Source organism: Brienomyrus brachyistius, chromosome 2 (assembly GCF_023856365.1).
Source record: "Brienomyrus brachyistius isolate T26 chromosome 2, BBRACH_0.4, whole genome shotgun sequence".
Classification (NCBI taxonomy): domain Eukaryota; kingdom Metazoa; phylum Chordata; class Actinopteri; order Osteoglossiformes; family Mormyridae; genus Brienomyrus; species Brienomyrus brachyistius.
Window position 1 is genome coordinate 12,269,076 of NC_064534.1, and position 19,767 is coordinate 12,288,842.

The 19,767-nt window shown below is 39.3% G+C and overlaps 1 protein-coding gene across 1 annotated transcript; it reads right to left on the minus strand.

Annotated features, from left to right (window-relative positions):
• Positions 1 to 855: 855 nt before the first annotated feature.
• On the minus strand, positions 856 to 19,365 carry mamdc2a (MAM domain containing 2a). The gene is made up of 14 exons (XM_048991948.1): positions 19,139 to 19,365; positions 18,733 to 18,846; positions 12,441 to 12,691; positions 11,745 to 11,829; positions 11,430 to 11,567; positions 11,010 to 11,266; positions 8,819 to 8,912; positions 6,577 to 6,723; positions 5,801 to 6,066; positions 4,707 to 4,803; positions 3,692 to 3,847; positions 2,701 to 2,960; positions 2,497 to 2,587; positions 856 to 1,707 (listed from the first exon to the last, which is right to left on the minus strand). Exons 1-14 carry the CDS (start codon positions 19,206 to 19,208, stop codon positions 1,646 to 1,648), a joined length of 2,088 nt encoding a protein of 695 aa, XP_048847905.1. The 5' UTR covers positions 19,209 to 19,365; the 3' UTR covers positions 856 to 1,645.
• Positions 19,366 to 19,767: the final 402 nt, after the last annotated feature.

The window sequence follows — 19,767 nt, forward strand, 5'->3', positions numbered from 1 at the left end:
TCCTGTCAAACATACTGGCAGTTTCACTAAAAATGTCAATGTTCATAGGCTGGATAAGAATATACAGATTTAGAAAATCATGTTTTAATTGTATATTGTAATATAAACAATTCAAATTTCTGTAAATTCACAGATTTTTCTCAAACTGCTTGTTTCAATTGAAATGTTGGGTTCAACATATTACTACATAAAATATTAATACCTTACTAATGAAAACTTAAGAATGTTTTGAGCCAATTAACTTTGTTCTGAGGGTAGAAGGAAAAAAAAGGATTGGCTCAGAGAGATAACCAGGGAAGATAACATTGTGAAGGAGGTGGGTCCAAGCAACTAGAGAAGGCAGGACTAAGACATCTGATTAGCTCGTCCCACCTCATCAAAATGCTTGGACCCACCTCCTCTACATTCTGATTGGTTATCTCTCTGAGCCAATCATTTTTCCTTCTGCCTTTAGAACATTTTTGTGTAAGTAAAACTCCCATGAGCAGTCATGTGCCTACATATAGTACAAGAGAATAGCTTTCTTTTAAAATTAAACCATGGTTGATTTTTTTGTTTCACAATGGCATTTGTAATTGCAAAATAATATAAAGTGAGATTAAGGATGAATGAAGGGTCAACTCCTGTTAAAAATACAAAAGTGAGTATTCTAAATTTAAACTTGATGGGTTTTAACAGAAGTAAGAAAACATTGTGTTATCCTGTATGGTGATGCTTAGTGAATCAATGTTTATCTTTTCAGTGAAATGCATCCATTTCTCAGGTGCTGCTCTTATGGCTGAATGTATGGAGTTTATATTTCATAACTGAACTCCATTAAAAGAACAACGAAAATCAAAGTCTTCACACAATAAATTAAAGCAAATATTTATTTATTTTTGATTATTATAACAATATCCTACAAACTGCAGCACACATATGTTAAAACTGAAATTAAAGATTTACCAAAAGTATGAGTAAGAATGATTTTACTACTGCTAAAACACAGCATGGGGCATAGATCTAAAGTGACATTTTACAAATAATGTATTAAGCATTAAAACTTTACCGGTACATTATATATATTGTGACTGTCTGGAAGGCTTCTGCAAAAATGTAGAAGAGTCCACGTTTCATTCCAAGAGTTGATGACGAGCAGCCACCTTGTCAATTTGTTCTGCCAAACTATTAAGCACATTTAATAGGCTTGCGGAAGCTCACAGGCCCCAGTCACAATATTTGTATCCTGTTCTTTGCTAATTTCCCATAAATGTTGATAATGGAACCAGTAGCACAATCTATCATTTCTTGTTTTGTTGCCTTTTGTAAACACACCCTGCAATGTCGTGCACTGTCCACAAGAGAAGTCAAATGTGTTGGTTCTTTATTCCACTTAACGAATGCGATACACAAAAAGTTACACCACTACTCTGCCGTGTTCTATAAACATCACACAATAAATACTCTTTTACTTCAGAAAATGCCTGTGGAGCCACTGTTTAACATCCTGCCTGAGGCGCGCAGTAAGAAGAATATAATGAAGTGTGTATTTATGCCCGTGCGAGTTCCATAAGGTCATGTGATTGCTGCTTTACTCTGTTCGAAGGCACTCAGGAGCCCTTCATCTCTGCCATTTCTCCTTGGCACATTCAGCCAAGCAGCGCTCTCAGTACTCAGTCGCAATGAAGTTCTCAGAGAAGCCAGAAAATGACATGCTCTCCCCAGGATCTGTTCATAGAGAGAGAAAGCTTTCTTATTTTGAATGTTTATTCTTAAATTACGGAAACGTGAGGTGGCGCTGTTGCCTCATGCCTCCATTTATGGAGGTCTGAAGGTCACCTCTGTGTTTGTGCATGTCCCATGTTCCATGCTGCGTGGGTCTCCTCTGTGTTATTAGTTTCCTCTAAAGATACTGGCTGACGGGCGTCTATAAATTGCCCGTAGTGCATGGCTGTGTGTGTGTGTGGGTGTGTGTGTGTGTGTGGATTAGGATTATATTACATTGTAGGGATCAAATGTCCCCCACTATGTGATGAAGACTTGTTATTTTGATGTGGTGACAAAGATTTGTGAATGCAATCAAAAAATTAAAAATGCCAAAACTCTCATTTTTTGCTTGGTTACTTAGGGTTAGGGTTAGGGCTGGGTAGGGGTTAAGGTCATCCTGTTAGGGTTTGAGTTTTCCCCATAGAAATGTGTGTATGGCGGGGGAGGGGGGGGGGGACCAAAATGTCTATTATAAGCAGTTTGAAGATGGATTGACATATTATGTAAAAGCAGATATTAATTTCACATCTTCAGTTCTCTCCTAAATAATCTATTAACTTTTTTTGAGCGAAACCCAGTTTAGTATATGAGACTGAATGTCATTAGTGCATAATGATTTACTTTAATTTGGACTGTTATATTAAGTATACTAATCACATCACACTGAAAAATGTCCTCACGTTTACATTCTTTTGACTTCAAATTAAAACTAAAATCACATATTGAACCAACCTGCAGAGTAAAACTCACCTGTAGATTCACAAGGCCCTTTCTTAAACAGGATGTCATCAATTGCAATATCACTTCTTATCGATGGTCCTCTGATGGCTTCAAACACAATCTGCAAGAAGAAGGCGCATCCTAGACCTGGTCTTTATGGTTTAAAAATTGATGAATCTTGATGGAGTATGCAAGGACAGCAGTTAAAAGTACAAATAATGGTGCATTCCTCACTTTGTGTCTGCTGTTATACTCGTAATCCACCGAGGCCTTCATCCAGGATATGCTGTGCTCTCCTCTCCGTCTCCATAGCAACTTGACATGACCCGTGTCCTCACTCTGCAGGAGGACGTCGAGCTGGCCCGTGCCAGAGCCGTACATGTGATAGTAGAAGATCAAACACTGCAGAGCCGCCGATCCCCGCAGCTCAGCCGTAAGCAGCCGTGCTGAATGTCCTGGCAGCATGTGCGAAGCCTCTATATACATGAAGTGACCTTCGGAAGACACAGAGGTCAACGGCACATAATAAATAAGAGCCTCAAAATATACAGAAGCATCAATACAATTTATCTGCTCTAAACTAACCACGCTGTGACTGGTCTCTTTATAAACCAAAAATGCAAAATGCGACATTCTGTGCTTTTGATTTTTTCTTTCTTCCTATGAACATTCCTTGACATTGGTAGGTGCTGTTGCTCTTCAACTCTCTGAACCCCAAACAACCATGAACTAACAAGAGTAACTGTGCTAACAGCTAAAAACAACATCTGAATGATGGCAACAGCTACAAGGATTCATGAGGCAAATGTTAAGGTCATCGGCCAGACCCAGACCGGCTTAGCCCATATATAAAAGCTGCTGGAGAACAAGATCAAAAATAATTGAAAGGGTTTAAGTCTTTTAAAATGATGATGCAAAAGCAAATTAAACCCCAGGACATCTGACTTTTACTGAGGAGGATGAGAACATGGGTGTTTATTTTCACTGGTCACTTGCTAAGATGGCTAACATCAAGTCCATTATTTATCTTTCCTTCATAATTGTTTAAAAAATGGAGTGCAAACCAAATTGGCCAATAATTCGGGGAAGAACTTCAAAGCAAATGCCATTTTAACCTCTAAAGACATATTGCATGGAATTGCTCAATGTTCAGCTAGATAAAATTGTTGGTTAAACTTTTCACTTCAGTTTCAGGTGGGAGACCGTGAAGTGGCTCTTGACTCACCAGTCCCCGTGGTGTGGTCGCCCTTTGGCCCAGTGAACAAGGTGGGTGTGTGTCCTCGCATCCTCACCCAGTCTGTCACGTCACTGTGCCTGTCCTGAGTATATCCACAGTCATCCACTTCAAAGCTGCACTGTCCAGGAAGGGACTGTTCCAGCCCTGTAAATGAACGCTTATGATCAGTAGAGTGCCAAGGCAGTTGATATGTGTTTTCAATAACTGTTAGTGCCGTAACGTTCAGATTCCATTTTTCACAGGGTAGAATGGGCAAAAGTTCAAACTGACTTCATCTGACACTCAGTTGGTCTGCACCTGTGTGTAACTTGGCAAAATTAAGTCAGGTTTTCTTAATGGCGGCATAAACGCACTTTATCCACCTGGTTCAGCTTACGATTTTTTTAAAAAAGACTATAACAAAGAAACTTAAAAGAGTTTAAAATAGATTTAGTTTTTCCAGTTAAGCTGCTAAAGCTGAATATCTCATTAGTAGATATATAACTAAAGGTGCTCCAGGAGTTACGTACTGCTGTCTCTGTCATGTTCCAAACATGTGGCATATTTATTTATGGATGTTCAGCTGCTTTTTTAACTGAACATATGGCACAAATAGAGAAGATAGTAATACTTTACTTAAAGCACTCATGTATAATGCAGTATACAGTAGATACCTTCATAATGCATTATAATGGTCAGTATAGACCATTATAATTCATTATGAAGGTATTTACAGTGCATTACAGATGAGAGCTTCATAGGACATTCAAAATGCATACAAAATATGGATATGTGTTATGCTTTCTATAAATAGTTATATCCGTGTTTATAATACTGTATAAATGCATTATAATGCATTATGAAGGTATATATAATGCATTGTACATGAGTGCTTAAAGTAAAGTGTTACCAAGAAGATTAATAAAAATGTAATTTGGAATAAGAACCGTAGTATGTAAAATGGACTGTATGGAAATTAGTGTCAGTTACAATTTTCTAGTCCTCTTTGATCTCAGGATCCTACCAGCGATGACACGGCAGTCTCCTAGGTCCACAGTGATGTCATCAAGGGCCACAAGTCCACAGTCCCAGAAATTCTTACATATACTGACAAACACCACCTACAGAGTAGAGCAGTGTATTAGTCTAATTATCTTCACACACAGATCACCTGACTGTCATAGTTTAGTGACTGAAAGTAAGAATTCTTTCACATAAAATCAAATCCATCTTCTAAATGTTTATCCTGCTTTGGGGGATAAAAACATACAAATATTAGAAAATTCCCGAGATAAAACGTCTGTCTGTCAAAAACTTTTATTAACAAAATATTTTGTTCATTGCAAAGCTTCAGGAAGATATGGGGCCTGTTTGTCAATGAAACGTAATGTTTCTGCTCAAAATAGATCTGAATCATTTGAAAACAGAGTATGGAAGAGTTATAAAGAAAGATTTTTTTCAGGTAGAATATGGGAGTGCTGAAATGAAAATGCGGAAAATAAGAGAGAAATAGCCAACAAACACATATGGAAAAAATGTTGCAGTGTAATAGGAAATAATTCTCTCCTATTGCAGCCATTTCTCTAGCTTTTCTTAATTCTGAGAAATGGGACCTTAGCAACACATTGTTAACAATGAATGAATTCTCCACTGCAGAGCGCTGGGTAATTCTGCACACACTTCTACATACTGCACATTCACAGTGTTCAGAAAAGGAGCACAATGAGCAGTTTGTCATTAGGAGTGCATGCAGATTTGTTACAGAAAATACCTGAATCAGCCACAGTAACTGCAGTATTTTTTGTGGCCCCCTTATTTTGACTGTCCAGAACTTTAAACCTTCCCCTTGTATAATTTCTAAGCTTATTGTGAATAATTATGAAATCAATAGCCAGTTTATTAGGTACACACACCTACCTTTCATATATTTCAGGAGGAAAAAATGGATACTAGTGTGGCGTACCTAATAATGTGGCCACTGATAGGATATGTGGCCACTGATAGGATGGGGCCCCAACCCATTGCAGTGTGAAATAACATCTGCGAAACTATACCCTAGACATCTTAGGGGTTTACAAAAACAATTCGTGTTAAAGAAATGTTCCATTGAATGCTTACCTTGGTGGGCATAGGCTTGTGGATGGTGATGTCCATCATCATCCAGATACCCCGAGAACCTTCGGACACTGTCCAAACTTTCTCCTGGGCTACATTGTTCTCGTCGTATATGTAGAGCGAGAGGGCATTTTCCATTTTCATGAAGCCGTGTATTGCATAGTAGAACCTTAGGCAGTACTTCAGGTTCCCTGGCAGGAAGGGCCCGTGGAGGCGGCCCACGTAGCCGGGCTGGGAGGTAAAGCGCGTGTTGGCCAACAGGAAGAAACCTGTGTATTGAAAGAGCTTCAGAAAGTCTGTTCTATTTACATGGGCCTTAGTTTCCCATGATTACTCTATATATTCCTTATGTTTTGTTTCTCATTTTATTTGCTTATATATGCTGCCCTGCTTCTGTGCATTGACTGGTACGTTGTCACAATATAAATGTAAGTAAGAGGTTTTACTCTGTTTTGGAGACTTTAAAATAATCAATGCTGGAAAAGTATGTCAACACTGAGCAGTAAGATAACAGTTGACAGAATAGCTTGAAGAAAAACAGGATTTAGTGGCAATGAATAGTAGCATTGTTCCTTATTACTAATGGTTAGGCATATTTTGGCATTCGATATGCGCATCACACCGTGTAAAAGCCCAACGTAACCAACCACTATGAACTGAAGTTGTGTTGTAGATTATTAGAAATCAGTCTCCCTTTGCCTGTTTGCTTGGGCTACATGATAAAGCACAATAGCAATAGAAAAACAACCTACTATTTCTGGTTATGTGAGTTCACTCACCTGAACCTGTAGTATGATCTCCAATCCTGTAGGCATTGGGTTTCACTGATACTCTGTTCCAGACTGATCCCTGGGCAGGTTCTTGGTAGTACTGACAGAGTCCTTCTTCAAAGTCACAGCTTGCAATGGAAGGATCAAAGGCTGGCTCTGTAACAGACAACAGTATAACCCTGGTGTTAAAACTGACATCTGTTTACACTTAAATGACTTTGCTAGCTAGCAGCTTGATTAATGACCACTTAACCGTGACGTCAACCCCATCCTAGTCAATAATAATATTTTCCCAGTTAAAGATTGCTGCCTTGATGCTCTTAAAGATCATCAAACTCTTTGAAATATTGAAAAAAAAACCTCCATATGGGTTGGAAAATGAAACTAAAATACCTGGTTTTAGACCTCATTCATTTATTAGCAAGACTGGCAATAGTGGTTTGACGAACATGAAAGTGAAGTTGCACATCTCCCATGGCCTGTCCAGTCACCAAATCTGAATATTATCGAGCCACTTTGGGGTGTTTTGGGGCAGCAAGTCAGGTAATGTTTTCATCCACCAGCATCACACAGAAATGGCTCAAACTCTCTCTGGACATTGTGCAGAACTTGTATCTGTCAATCCCAAGGTGAACTGATGTTATATTGCCTGCAAAAGGAGGCCCCACATCATACTGTGTGTATAGCTGTATTATCACCCAGATATATGGCACCACTTTCAGGGTACAATGTTTGAAACACTGGGTGAACATGGTCCTCCAGAACGGTTCCATGGTCCTTGGCAGTGATATGTGGCCATCTAGAACAAGTACTAGGTCTAGGGAATGCCATGATATTGCAGCCTAATCCACTGATCCACCCCCATGCTGCACTTTGGGTATGCAACAGTCTGGGTGGTAAGCATCTTTGGGATTCCTCCACACTGTAAATCTCCCAAGAGTGGGGAAGGCAGTGAAGGCGGACTCATCAGAGAACGATACATGTTTCACATTATCCACACCCCAAGACTGCACTCCTGGCACCACTGAAAATGGCCAGGTGGATAAAGTATGTGTGCTTATGTCACCATTAAGAAAACCAAACATAATTTTGCAAAGTTTTTGCACATCATTTTTGCATTTTACTCACTTAACATTTACTTACAATACACTCAATATTTTTTGCTAACAGATAAATTTACAGGTTGTTCACCATTTTAGCACCTTTATTAGCAAGAAAATGTCCTATACTTGATTCATCAAAGTAACCTTCACTAGCAGTTATAACAGCAGAGCAAATTCGAGGCATTCTATCTACAAGGGACATTAAACACATCTCTGTTTCATGGGATGAAACAGTTAACTAGTGCATTTAAAGTTAAAGGACATCCTACAATTTGACTATGCGCTCACAACACAATTAATAGGATGTCAGACATGCACTGTTACATCCTCTTTCCATGTTATAAAGGAAACTTCTTCACTTATATCTTTATATATTTTGTATATATTTTCATTTATTTATATTACATATTATATATATTATATATTTTTTTTATTTATAGTTGTTCATTGAACTTTCCAATGCAAAACAACAATGAAAAATAAGCAGTTTAAGAAACAAATGGAAAAGTGGTAAAAACCTGCGGTATGTAAAAACTTCTTACTGGCAGTGCAAGTGCAAAAGGACTAGTGACCATGAATACTGGCCCTTCAGAACTCCTGACCAACAGTTTTGGTGGAAACAGGAGAGTAGGGTGCACATTTAATTCTGAAGTGATTTGGGCAGCTGTGGTTTTATGTTTTTTGGATACAGTCTAGGTCGGTACCCAGACAGTCCTGCCAGACAGCGTCCTCTTACGTTCAGTAACTCCCGTTAGACGTGGTCTGTCCTTCATGGTGGTATGCCAACATTACCCTGGATACCAGGGCTCTCAATACACAACAAAGACTTGCTGTCTTGGTCACGTGAGCCAGTGAGACACGCACCAACAATCTGTCCTCTTTTGAACTCTGATATGTCTTCCATTATGTTGAGTAAATTGCAATATTTTATGCACAGCTGTGCTATTGCTCTGCTAATTCAATCTTCACACTTTGCTCTTACTGATGAGATATGCAATTAGTGAAGATTGCCATCAGGCCGCGCATATATAGGCGTGAAACCTCAAACGCTACATTGGCCGGTGTTTCAGTTTCATAGTCCACCCTTGTATATATGCTGTTTTTCTTCCATGTACTACACATAAAAACCACTGCCTAATAGACCTCACCTGTCTCTGTGTGGCAGAACTCTGGAGAAAACGAAATGTCATCCAGGGCCACATGTCCTCCACGGGGACTGTTGAAGGCCACTTCGAAAATCACCTAGGACACATTAATACTGAGTAGAGAACCATTTGCATTTACTTTTAGCAGTAGGGATCTTGTGAGAAAAGTTGACTGTCATCTGCCATGAAAGTATTGATTCATAGATGTCATGAATCATGTTTGGATAGCATATAGTAAAATTACTATAGCTGAATAGGGTAAATTCAAACTGAACATGTTCAAAACTGTAGGTGAAATGTGATATTTGTAAAAGTTATTCATCAGCATGAAAGAGAGCAAATTAAAAACCATTGACAATGTAAGGTGTGTGTTTCTGAAAGTATTTCAGGCCACCTGCAGTACTGTGCAAAAGTCTTAGGCAGCCAGAAAAAAAAATATGTCTAAATAACTGTCATGTTGGTGTAAAACTATGCTGTTACGCCTAGCAAAGTGTGTCAGCTTAGCCATTTCAAATCCTCTGCTAAAATAACCCTGTTATTTCCAGCAACCATACGATACACCCGTGTGTTTTTTGACCTGACCACTAGCCCACCTCATGCATCTATTCAATGTCTCGTTCACTTTTTTAGCTAATTAACTTAATTAAGCGAGCTGGTGGTGAAATTTAATAAATACATAGAATGGTTCGGGTGCCACTGAGAAGAAGTTTGGGAACTGAAGTGGTGTTCATCTAGCTATCCAAGTAGATATCAGTAACGTTTTGGAGAACAGAAGACATTTTTACTAGTTTTTATTCTGTTACTCGTAATTTTCATATGTTCTTATGTTAAGTTAAATTTTTTTGTTCTAAGAAAATGAGCACTTACTACGCAGATAAATAGTGTTAATCATTTCTTTTGAGTGCCTAAGACTTTTGCACAGTACTGTATGCAGCACACAGGGTTAATTCACATTTGTTTTTGTTGTCAGCAGCTGCAGTAACTGGAACACACTATTTGTGTCTGAGTGTTTGTGTGTCTCTAAGACGCGTGTTTATGTTTATGGCCTTAGATGGAAAACAAAGATCCCTCTCTATGTGAGATGGATGGGGATTGTGCTAGACGGTCTGGGAGATCCATATATTTTGTTGCGTTTACAACTTTTTTTTACACTCACTCCACAGAGGCAAAATTACTATTCCGTATTACATCACATAACCACAGATTTTTAAAACCCTAGAATGGTCCTTTGACGTTGAATGAAAATGCAAAGCTTTATGTTTTTTGAATAATTTTACAAATGCTGGGAAAATAAATATTATTGGAGTAACAATTAAAAGTAGCTTAAACATTTTCTGCCAATCTATAAATTATTGGTTTTTTTCAACTGCACATTTTATGACCCACCTGAGAGTTGAAGCAGCAACTAAGGTAAATACTTAGTCACACTATTACAACTCCAGTATTATGTTCAGTAAAAGGAAAAAGGACACAAAATGTCCTTTGTAAATAAATACCGTCTCCGACATTAGGGTCACGAAGGATAGCAGCATGTAATCTGCCGTGAATGTTCTCAAGAACTATGGTCTATATCAGGTGGCCTGCTTTACATTTCCACAGCCTGCAGTGACAAATGACCTGTTTTTTATAATGTCTACATCAATAAGTCCCTAGTCCTTAGCTGTCATTAAATGTGCCGTGTCAGCACAAATCTCCCCCTGTTTAACACACGTACCTTCTGGTGTGCTTAAGTCTGACTCACTTATCACTTAAAGCTTCAAGATTAATGTTTCACTGTTCCTGTGAAAATGTTCTACTCAGCAGTTTTGTGACTGCTCCTAGTTTGTCCCAGATTTTACTCTTCTCCCATTTGGGGATTCAAGGGGTCTAAATCATTAGATACGCAGAATATAAAACAGATGACATTTAAAAATAAAGTGTCCCTTAGAATGCTTCCTCTTGATTAAAGAACATCAACATAAAGCAAGATCTTATATGGCCTTTTCAATGCAGAATATGACTCAGAATGAAAATACACAGCCAAGTCGTGACATGCTTTGCATTGTTTTAGACAAATCTTACAGTTTGCTCACAATGTAACACATGAACTGTTTCGCAGGTTCTCCTTATGAGTCACAAGTTTATCATGGCAGCATCATGTTGTCATATACGTCACTTATCACTTATCAGTATGGAAATAAAATTTCAGACTAACCTCTAGGGGATGAGGTGCCTTGATGTCAACTTGCACTAATCTCCATGCTGTAGCAGAATAAATCTCTGGCCTCCAAATTTCCTCATAGTGCCCAAACTGATCCTTGGTGAAGACTGAGAAAATGTTTCCTCTTGCCTGGCTACGCTGATAGTAAAAAGACAAACATCCTTCCATAGGTGTGGTTGTCATCGGTGATGAAAATTTGGCGACTTCCTGTAAGTTTTTAACGTAAACCGAATCTGCATACATGTAGTGACCTGATTAGACAAAAAAAAAAGCAAAGTCAGACCACAGGAACCATGTTTCCTCAAAGACAGAGAGGACAAGGTAAGGTAAAAAGTGATAGAGATGGGGAACAGTACAGGGTAAGTAAGTAATGGGGAGCAGGCATGGAAGTGATGAAGAGCTGTACTTGTGTACCTTTGTCATTGCTCATAGTGTGGTCATCAAGCAGGTCGGACTGGGGGCCCTGAACGCTGCTCCCCCCCAGATACCAGTTTACATTGGGGTTCCAGTGGTTGTTATAGCCACACAGATGGTGTTCCTCAAAGTTGCACTCTGCCAGAGTTATTGCATGAAAATACATCCATAGATAAATGCACAATCAAATTATACCACTTTAAAAAATCAACGTTCAAATAAAGAAAATCAATTATTAGGACATTATAATTGTATTATGTATTGTTTTCAGCTATGTGATTATTTGCGAGGGATGTTGTATTGGATTTTACTGACCTATGCAGTACCCAGGTATGACATGAATTTCAAATATAGCTATGCTGCTTCCTGCTTCTTCACCAGGTCTGCCTTCGATTAAAATCTGAAATACAAAACAAAATGGCTAACTGAAAAATAACAGAGGCATGTCTTCAGGACAAGAAGTATCCAAGAACTACAGACCATGTTGTTTTAAAAGCCTGAGCGGAGGACACATGTGACGAGCTCTGAGTATGCCATTGAAAAAAAATCTACTGCATCAGTCCTTCTATTCATTAGTTCTGTAAGCGCAGAACATCCCGTTAAAGGTTCCATGTGTGACTCATGGACAAAATATGTGCTGAAGCAGTGTCTGTTTCATGTGCTGGTCTTACTTCTGGACTGCAAATTAAATCATTTCCTTAAGACATACATTTAGAGCAACAAAAATACTGTTCTTTAATTTGCTTATTGTTCATCATAATTTAATTTCCGCTGCTGTTATTCATTACTTTATTTGTTTATTTAATTTTTTTGATATATCTACTTTTTTTATATATATATAGTATTATATAGTATTATATTTTTAGCAAATCATTATGATTTTGTAACTCTCTACTGCCATGGTGGAGAATATAGACACAACTGCAGAAAGCGGCAAGTAGCAAGTACATCCGCTATATATAGCCCTTCAGCGGTGGGAAGGAAGCATTTTGTAGTTTCTGGGTTGAATACCTTGTAGGGACTGGATGCGTTGCGGAGGTCAATGCTGGCAATCAGCCAGCTGTCTGAAGGTTTATCGGTGGTCCACAAAAGATAGTCAAAGCTCTCGCCTTCAGGACGTAGGAGTAGCTGTACAGAGCCTGAGCCAGTAATCTGGTATACCAGTCGCAAGCAGCTCCAGTACAGCAGATCGAGCGCTGGGCTCACCAGTACTGCCTTTTCTTTTCCATCCATGTTGGCTGAGTCGACTGTGATAAAACGCCCTGCAGAGGGGAGATGGGACAGAGCCCAGTCATTTCTTAGCTGAAGATTAACTAGAATTGGGACCTATCGCTGTTTCCTACGACCCTTCATATTTTGACTGGGTTTTCCAAAAACTTCAGGAAATTGTGTCAGTATTATACAATATGTATGCAACAAGGTTCAAGTCTTACCTATGTGGAAAACCAAAGTATGATAGCAAAGTACGAACACAGCAGAGGGAATGGGAGAATATCTGGCTATGGAGGCTGAACTTAAGAAAGAAGAGTCTGGATTTGATTTCTTAAATCCCTATTACAGAGAAAGGAACATAAGCAGAATGACCTAATCACAAATAGCTATTCCATCCATAAAAAGTGTGAAAAGCTACTAATGTGGATCTGGGGAGAGCAAAACCAGAAGAAACAAAGAAAAACACAGGCCTACGTTGGCACAAAACTACGAAGCACCATTGCACCAAATAGCGGAAGCATCCGGTACTGTCACAAGTGCGACAATTAACGACTGGGATCAGGGGCAGGGGGCGGCATGGTGGTGCAGTGGTTAGCACTGTTGCCTCACGTCTCTGGGACCCGGGTTCTAGTCTCCGCCTGGGTTACATGTGTGTGGAGTTTGCATGTTCTCCCCATGTCGTCGTGGGGTTTCCTCCAGGTACTCCGGTTCCCCCCCACAGTCCAAAAACATGCTGAGGCTAATTGGAGTTGCTAAATTACTCATAGGTGTGCATGTGAGAGTGATTACTGTGTGTGAATGTTCCATGCGATGGGCTGGCCCCCCATCCTGGGTTTTTCCCTGCCTCGTGCCCATTGCTTCCAGGATAGGCTCCGGACCCCCCGCGACCCAGTAGTAGGATAAGCGGTTTGGAAAATGGATGGATGGATGGATCAGGGGCAGGTTAATGCGTAGGTTATCCTAGGCCCGGGGGTGGGCAATCTTATCCAGAAAGGGCCGCTGTGTGTGTGGGTTTTTGCTGCAACTCCCTAATTAGATCACCAATTAGAGGACTAATTGGCAGAACAGTCCTCACACCCGGGTTTGAGCAGCTGACCTAAAGGTTATCCCAAAAACCTGCATACACACCGGTTCTTTGTAGATAGGATCGCCCACACCGGTCCTGGGCTGTAGCCTAGGGCCCTGGAAAATCAGGGGCTCCCACCTCAGCAAAAACTGAACTTATTAAATCTGCCTGATCGATCCTCAGTCATTAAGTTTTAATAGCAGAACATCCCCCCCCCCCCCATCTGTAAGTACTGTATTACCTCCAGCACCCCACATGCTCATTAATGGATTATTAAAGTTGCATCATTTTTAATCATCTCTCGTTTTTCTTTTGGCTCAAGAAATGATTTCATGACCAAGGGGGCTGTTTGGGCAGCCCCACCGGGGAAGTTAATCGGGCCCTGAATAGATGGATGCAGCTCATTTGATAGGGCATCAACCCAAGCAAAGGGCAGCTGAAATCCTGGCTTTTGTGCCACACATTAAGGCAGAGACACAGGCCCGGCTTTCAGTGCAACAAGGACAGCAGTCAGTGGAAAAAGAGGTGATTGTAGTATAACAAATTCTTTTTCTTTCTGTTACTGCAGTCATGGGTTTTTACATGGAAAAATCCTCCCCTTTTAAAGTCCATTAATAGATTGTGTTGTTTAAGAAGTTTAATAGCTTTATGTTACAGTGATGTGGGATCATCAATAAGAACAGACAATTCGGTCATTTCATTTATTTAATATGCCACATACCCAATGAGGAACAATTTCTAAAAGTTCTGCAAAGGTATGAGTATGTTATTACACTTAACTTTTGTGACCTTCCCAGTACCTCCAGATGTCCAGAGTTTGGAGATGAGATCCAGATGTAAACTCCCCTTTTCTACTCTGCTTTTTTATCTTCTTCTTCAAACAGAAACAAATCTTGTCACCCACTGCTTATGCACCTCAGATAATCTCCCTGTCTGCATCTGGAAACGTTTAATTAAATCGGGGGACCAGAAATAGTTTGTGTTAAAAACGGCTCCATGTACAAATAGCTATAAACCTGATTGCAGAAATGGCATGCCTGCTTTTATAAATAATCTGCTCATTTTCGATTAGCCTCATGGTGTTCGCAGTTGGACTCCAGTTTAGAAATTGTCATGATTATATTTTACCATCATTATTCTCATATTTTACCATTTTCCCCAAAAGGAAAACAGAAGACCAGGATAGTTACAAATTATGGAGAACATTTTTTTTCATGGTTTAGTTTCTTACATTATTTGCAAAATATATATACAGCCACAGTAATATTCTTCATGAGGCTGGATAATGGGTGGCGGTAAATTTACTCTCTGTAAATCGTTTCAGCTTATGTACTTTCATTGGAGGCTTAGCCATCTCAACTTTCAAAACTAATGTATTATATGAATCATTGCTTTCCATCGAGTCTATGCTTATCAGCATGACCATCTACATAAACATTATACATCAGACCGCCCTGCAGCACCCTGCTGAAAATCATCATGTCCTGTGCAGAATTTCAGGGGTGGTTCAGACTGATGCCAGATTCTGTTTCTTAAAAGCAAATGCTTCCCTTGTGGGAGAGAAATCTAGCGGAGTTAACAAAAGACAACCTTTATTATTATTAATAATATTATTATGTAAACATTTAGCTTTATGGGTTTATCTTTATGTGAAGCCTGACACAAGCTGGACTGATGGTTTTTGGGGCCACGAGGAATCCTTTGATGTTGCCCTTCATATGAAGTATCTGCAACCTCCTATTTAGTTTTACCTTTGAGAAATTTTGCACTTCAACGTACATTCGAAAACAGGTGGACATTTCTCACTACAAGCAGAAATTTCATTTAATATTACATTATTCCCAGATAGTGTGTAATGTTGCCTCATGCATCGTGAAAATACACATTACCTGATCAAATTTTCATGACACGGTTAAACTGCAGAAAATCGAATATATAAATCTGGGGGGAAAAAATCTGTATTTAGAAGGTATTACGGTACAAAACTGCTGGAAATTTTTCCAGTGGCCTAAACATGACACAGCTTTTGTTACTTAAAAAGAAACTTTCCGGAATGATACACTGCTACAGCTCTCTCTAATTGGACTAACTTTATTACATACTGTAGGAAGCAAAGTCATTTTGACTGAAGGCAACTTCTCTCCCTCATTCTGCTCAAATCTGTTTGACCCAGAAAAAAAAGACTGGGGGGTGTGCTGGTCTGAAACAGCTCTTTTTAACAGTCAGCATCCAGCAAACTGAATTTGCATTTCTTCAGTTGTCCAGGCAACTCTACTGTTGTCAGTTCGCTAAGACAGGAAAAGGTTCAGTAGTGCCACAGAATAATTCAAGAGGCTTGATAAAAACTTCTACCGAATAAAAATGTAATAAACCGTCAATAGAGCTGGGTAGGTGTACAGGTTGGGTGGAGGGCACTGCTGCCTGTCGCCTTTGAATGACGATCCACTTTTGCAGCTCTTGTCCTTCCTTCCTTTGTGTACCCAGCAGTAGCAAAGCAACAAGCAATACAACATGCAATACCAAGCTAGCACCAATGCTAACCTAAGAGTGAAGCTAGGCTACCAAAATACCACTGGGAAGCAGCAATCCAATGCTAATGGTGAAGCTAAGCTATCAAAGCACCAGTGTACAACAACAAGCTAACAGGAACATCTTTGGCTGCCTGGATTTGTTTTTTCTTCCAAGCTGCTTTCGCTCTTTACACTGAAGTTTATTTGGGGAGAAATTACGGGTGGAAAAAACTCTTTTTTACCTAAACACATAATAAATAAATGTTCTTTAGTGATGGTGGATTTCTGTTTTTCCTCATTTTTCTGTTTCCTTGCTCATTCCCATCAATCAATCCACCCATCCATGCACTGCAGGTTTGCAAAACTATAATACCTTCTTGATAGCTATTTCAAAAATGAACCGTTGTTTGAGGCCACAGCAAGAACCTCTGGTACCAGACTGTTCCTATGAGACGGCAAATTATGAACTGCGACATGCACTCACACAGCATTGAAAAAAAAACTAAACGGATTTTTAAAGTAAAACTAGAATACAGCAAACACTTGAAATATATACTGTAGATGGTGTTAAACGATCAAATGCAACCGTAAGCAGAACATGCATCAAAAGGAATGCTTAAAGGCCATGTTTACAGCTACCGGAAGAGGACTGTGCACTAGTGCATTCATTCCCCGTGAATAGCAGAATAACACCATTGGTATGTGTACATCTGCATTATGAAAGAAATCGATCGCTGTTGACGATGCTACATTGCATATTCAGTAGCGTGTGTAATTAAAACGAATGGCTTCTCCTGATTTGGAATAATCAGGATTCCATTGAAACTGTGTTCATAGTTCAATAATGTTTAAATAATATATTCATTGTTATATCTATCTGTCACATTATAAATCAGCCATGAAATCGTCCACCAGTTTTTCCCCTCCCCCAAACAAAGGCATTTGTAGTAGCCTGTGTTTCTGGCGAGGAACTGAACAGAAAACATCACCGTAATGCAGTTGTGGTGAGACGTCTACATTTATTGAGCTGCTGACAGTGTGGCAGGCTGTCATTTCACATCCACAAAACTGTGTCACACGGGCTGCCCGCATTGTTGGCAGTGGTTGCGGCTGCTCAGACCTGCCACATTTCCATGATTCTTTCGGTCAGCCAGACAATCTTCCATTCTTCCATTTGAAGGAACCCCTCACCCCATTCCTAAATCTGGCCACGGGAAAACTTAGCTACTACAACAGGGATACCACAATACCTGCACTTAGTTTTAGAGTGATATATACATCAAAGACAGATGACAAACTGAGTTGCTCATGCCTAGAAGTGGTCCCATCAGTTCAGTTATGGGTGACATTTAATGTTCCGGCAAAAGTACTGCAAACGACTCAGCCCAGTCCAACAAATCCAAACGAACCCCTTTTCCGCAAACTGCAGCTTCATTCCAAGACGAATCCGTATCAGTTTTGGTTTAACGGCAGTTCTCTGCATGCTGCCAAGCAACTACAAGATCTCATCTTTCAAGTCTTATCGTAATACAAGAAAATGAGACTTTTTTCCTGTGTTAACAATTCCTAAGGCATCTGACCTTTCTGACAAATTATGTTAACTGTTTCTGCAAAGTTTTGATTTTCTAATTAAGCAAGTTTGGACTAACAAACTAATTTTATCTGTTTTGTCACTATTTTCTTTGGACCTCTCTCCTTATACCTATATGCCTGAGTGTGCGTGCACGTGCGTGAAAGTTATAAGTTGGTTCTAAAGTGCATCTGAGAAAAATATTGAGAACTAATCTTTTGTATACAGAAATAGAGTCTTGTTTGGATACCACACCCTGGTATCTGACTGAAATAGACCTTGGGACAAAAAGCAAATCCTGCTAATTAACATAAACGAAGTATCTACTCTGGAACCACAGCATAGGACTCAATGTGAGAGCAGCGCTGATCAGTCACCTTGACAACCACCCACAACAAGGCAAAGCAGAACCTTAAAAAACACCACATGCCCGTTGCAAAGCATGAATAAACTGCATTCATATTCATTCTATTCCGCTGTAACTGCAATTTCTTTGATGTGATGTTGAGCACATTTGTACCAGTAATGCCCCTTATAAACTTTATACGATTATTTTAGTCCTGAAAGAGGTAGTAAGTCTGACAGTATGCAAACATTATTTTACGTAGGACAAAATCTAGTCGATGTATTGTTTTTTACATGTATTTACACGCATCTTGCCCAAACAACCTGCTCTGCTACTTTTCCCACTCCAGCTGATTTGTACAGAATAAAAAGTTTATTGAATAGCTTACTTGTGACTTTCTGAGCACACATCTTTTTCATTGAAAAGCAATTTGCAGTTTTTTAAAGCTCTTTCCGTGAATTTCTTTAAAGTCTGTCAACTCCCACGTTAATTTTCAGGCAAAAAAAAAATACAATTTAAAATATACCAAAAATGCAGGTTTTATGCGGTAGTCTATACTACCCCTGACATAAAGAAGTTGTCTGAAGGAACTTTCTTACCTTCTTCGTTTACGGTCCATTTCGCATAGGAAGGGTCCGGTAAATATCCACATGTACTGTGCTCAAAATTGCAGGAACCCAACAGCAGTTGTTGAGCCCAAAGAGATGGCAAAACTTGCGAGGAGGCAAAGAAAAGACAAGATAACGCACTTACATTCCGTTTGTTACAGGAAATGCATGTCACCGCGTGTCAAAACCTTAGACCTGAACAATAAAACGTATTTACAGTATTTCTGAACGTATAAATAAAACGTATTTACAGTATGGTGTATATATATCTGGATAAAATCTGCAAATATTGCAATTAGGAATTTCATACTTCTTCGTTTTCTGTGGCACTCAGTACACAGCGGCAATTCGCGTTAAAAAAGGAAATACGCGTATGAATGGAAATGTGGAGACTTACCAAGAGTCAAAATGTAAACGGAGAACATAGCAGGGTTGTAAAATGACTTGACCGGGTAAGACACTTCCATTGTGGAAAAAAACTCTCTCTCGAGAAATAAATGTATAAAAAAAAAACGATGGACTATTTCTGTACGAAAGAATCGAATGGAAGAGCGGAGTGACGATGTGTTGTGTTACCGTTACATTGTTTAATTTCAGCTGTTAGCTTGGTTAGGCAGGCTGAACACTGGGGAAAGAGGAGGACTCACTTTAATACATACCAGATTCTGCCGGGCGCTCTGCAGCAGGAGGGAAACTCCATTCTGTCTACATGCATTCACAATAAAGTTAAAATAAAGATTTTACGTTATGATGCTTGAAAATAAATTACGCACGATGTTGGGATTTTGCATAGGGAAGACTATTTGTAGCCTGTGTTTGTTGTTCTTTTGCCTTTGCCCACAGACCTTGAAAGTGAGTGTTCATGATTTATGATTTATGTTCATGATTTATGATTTATGTTCATGATTTATCCGTGATCATTAAAGAAAAAATGGATATGCGTTGTGCTCAAATACAATAAGCCCTGTATCAAAATGTGCTATGAATTTTGAATATATTGTCGCAGCTGGTGTCACTGGCATTGTC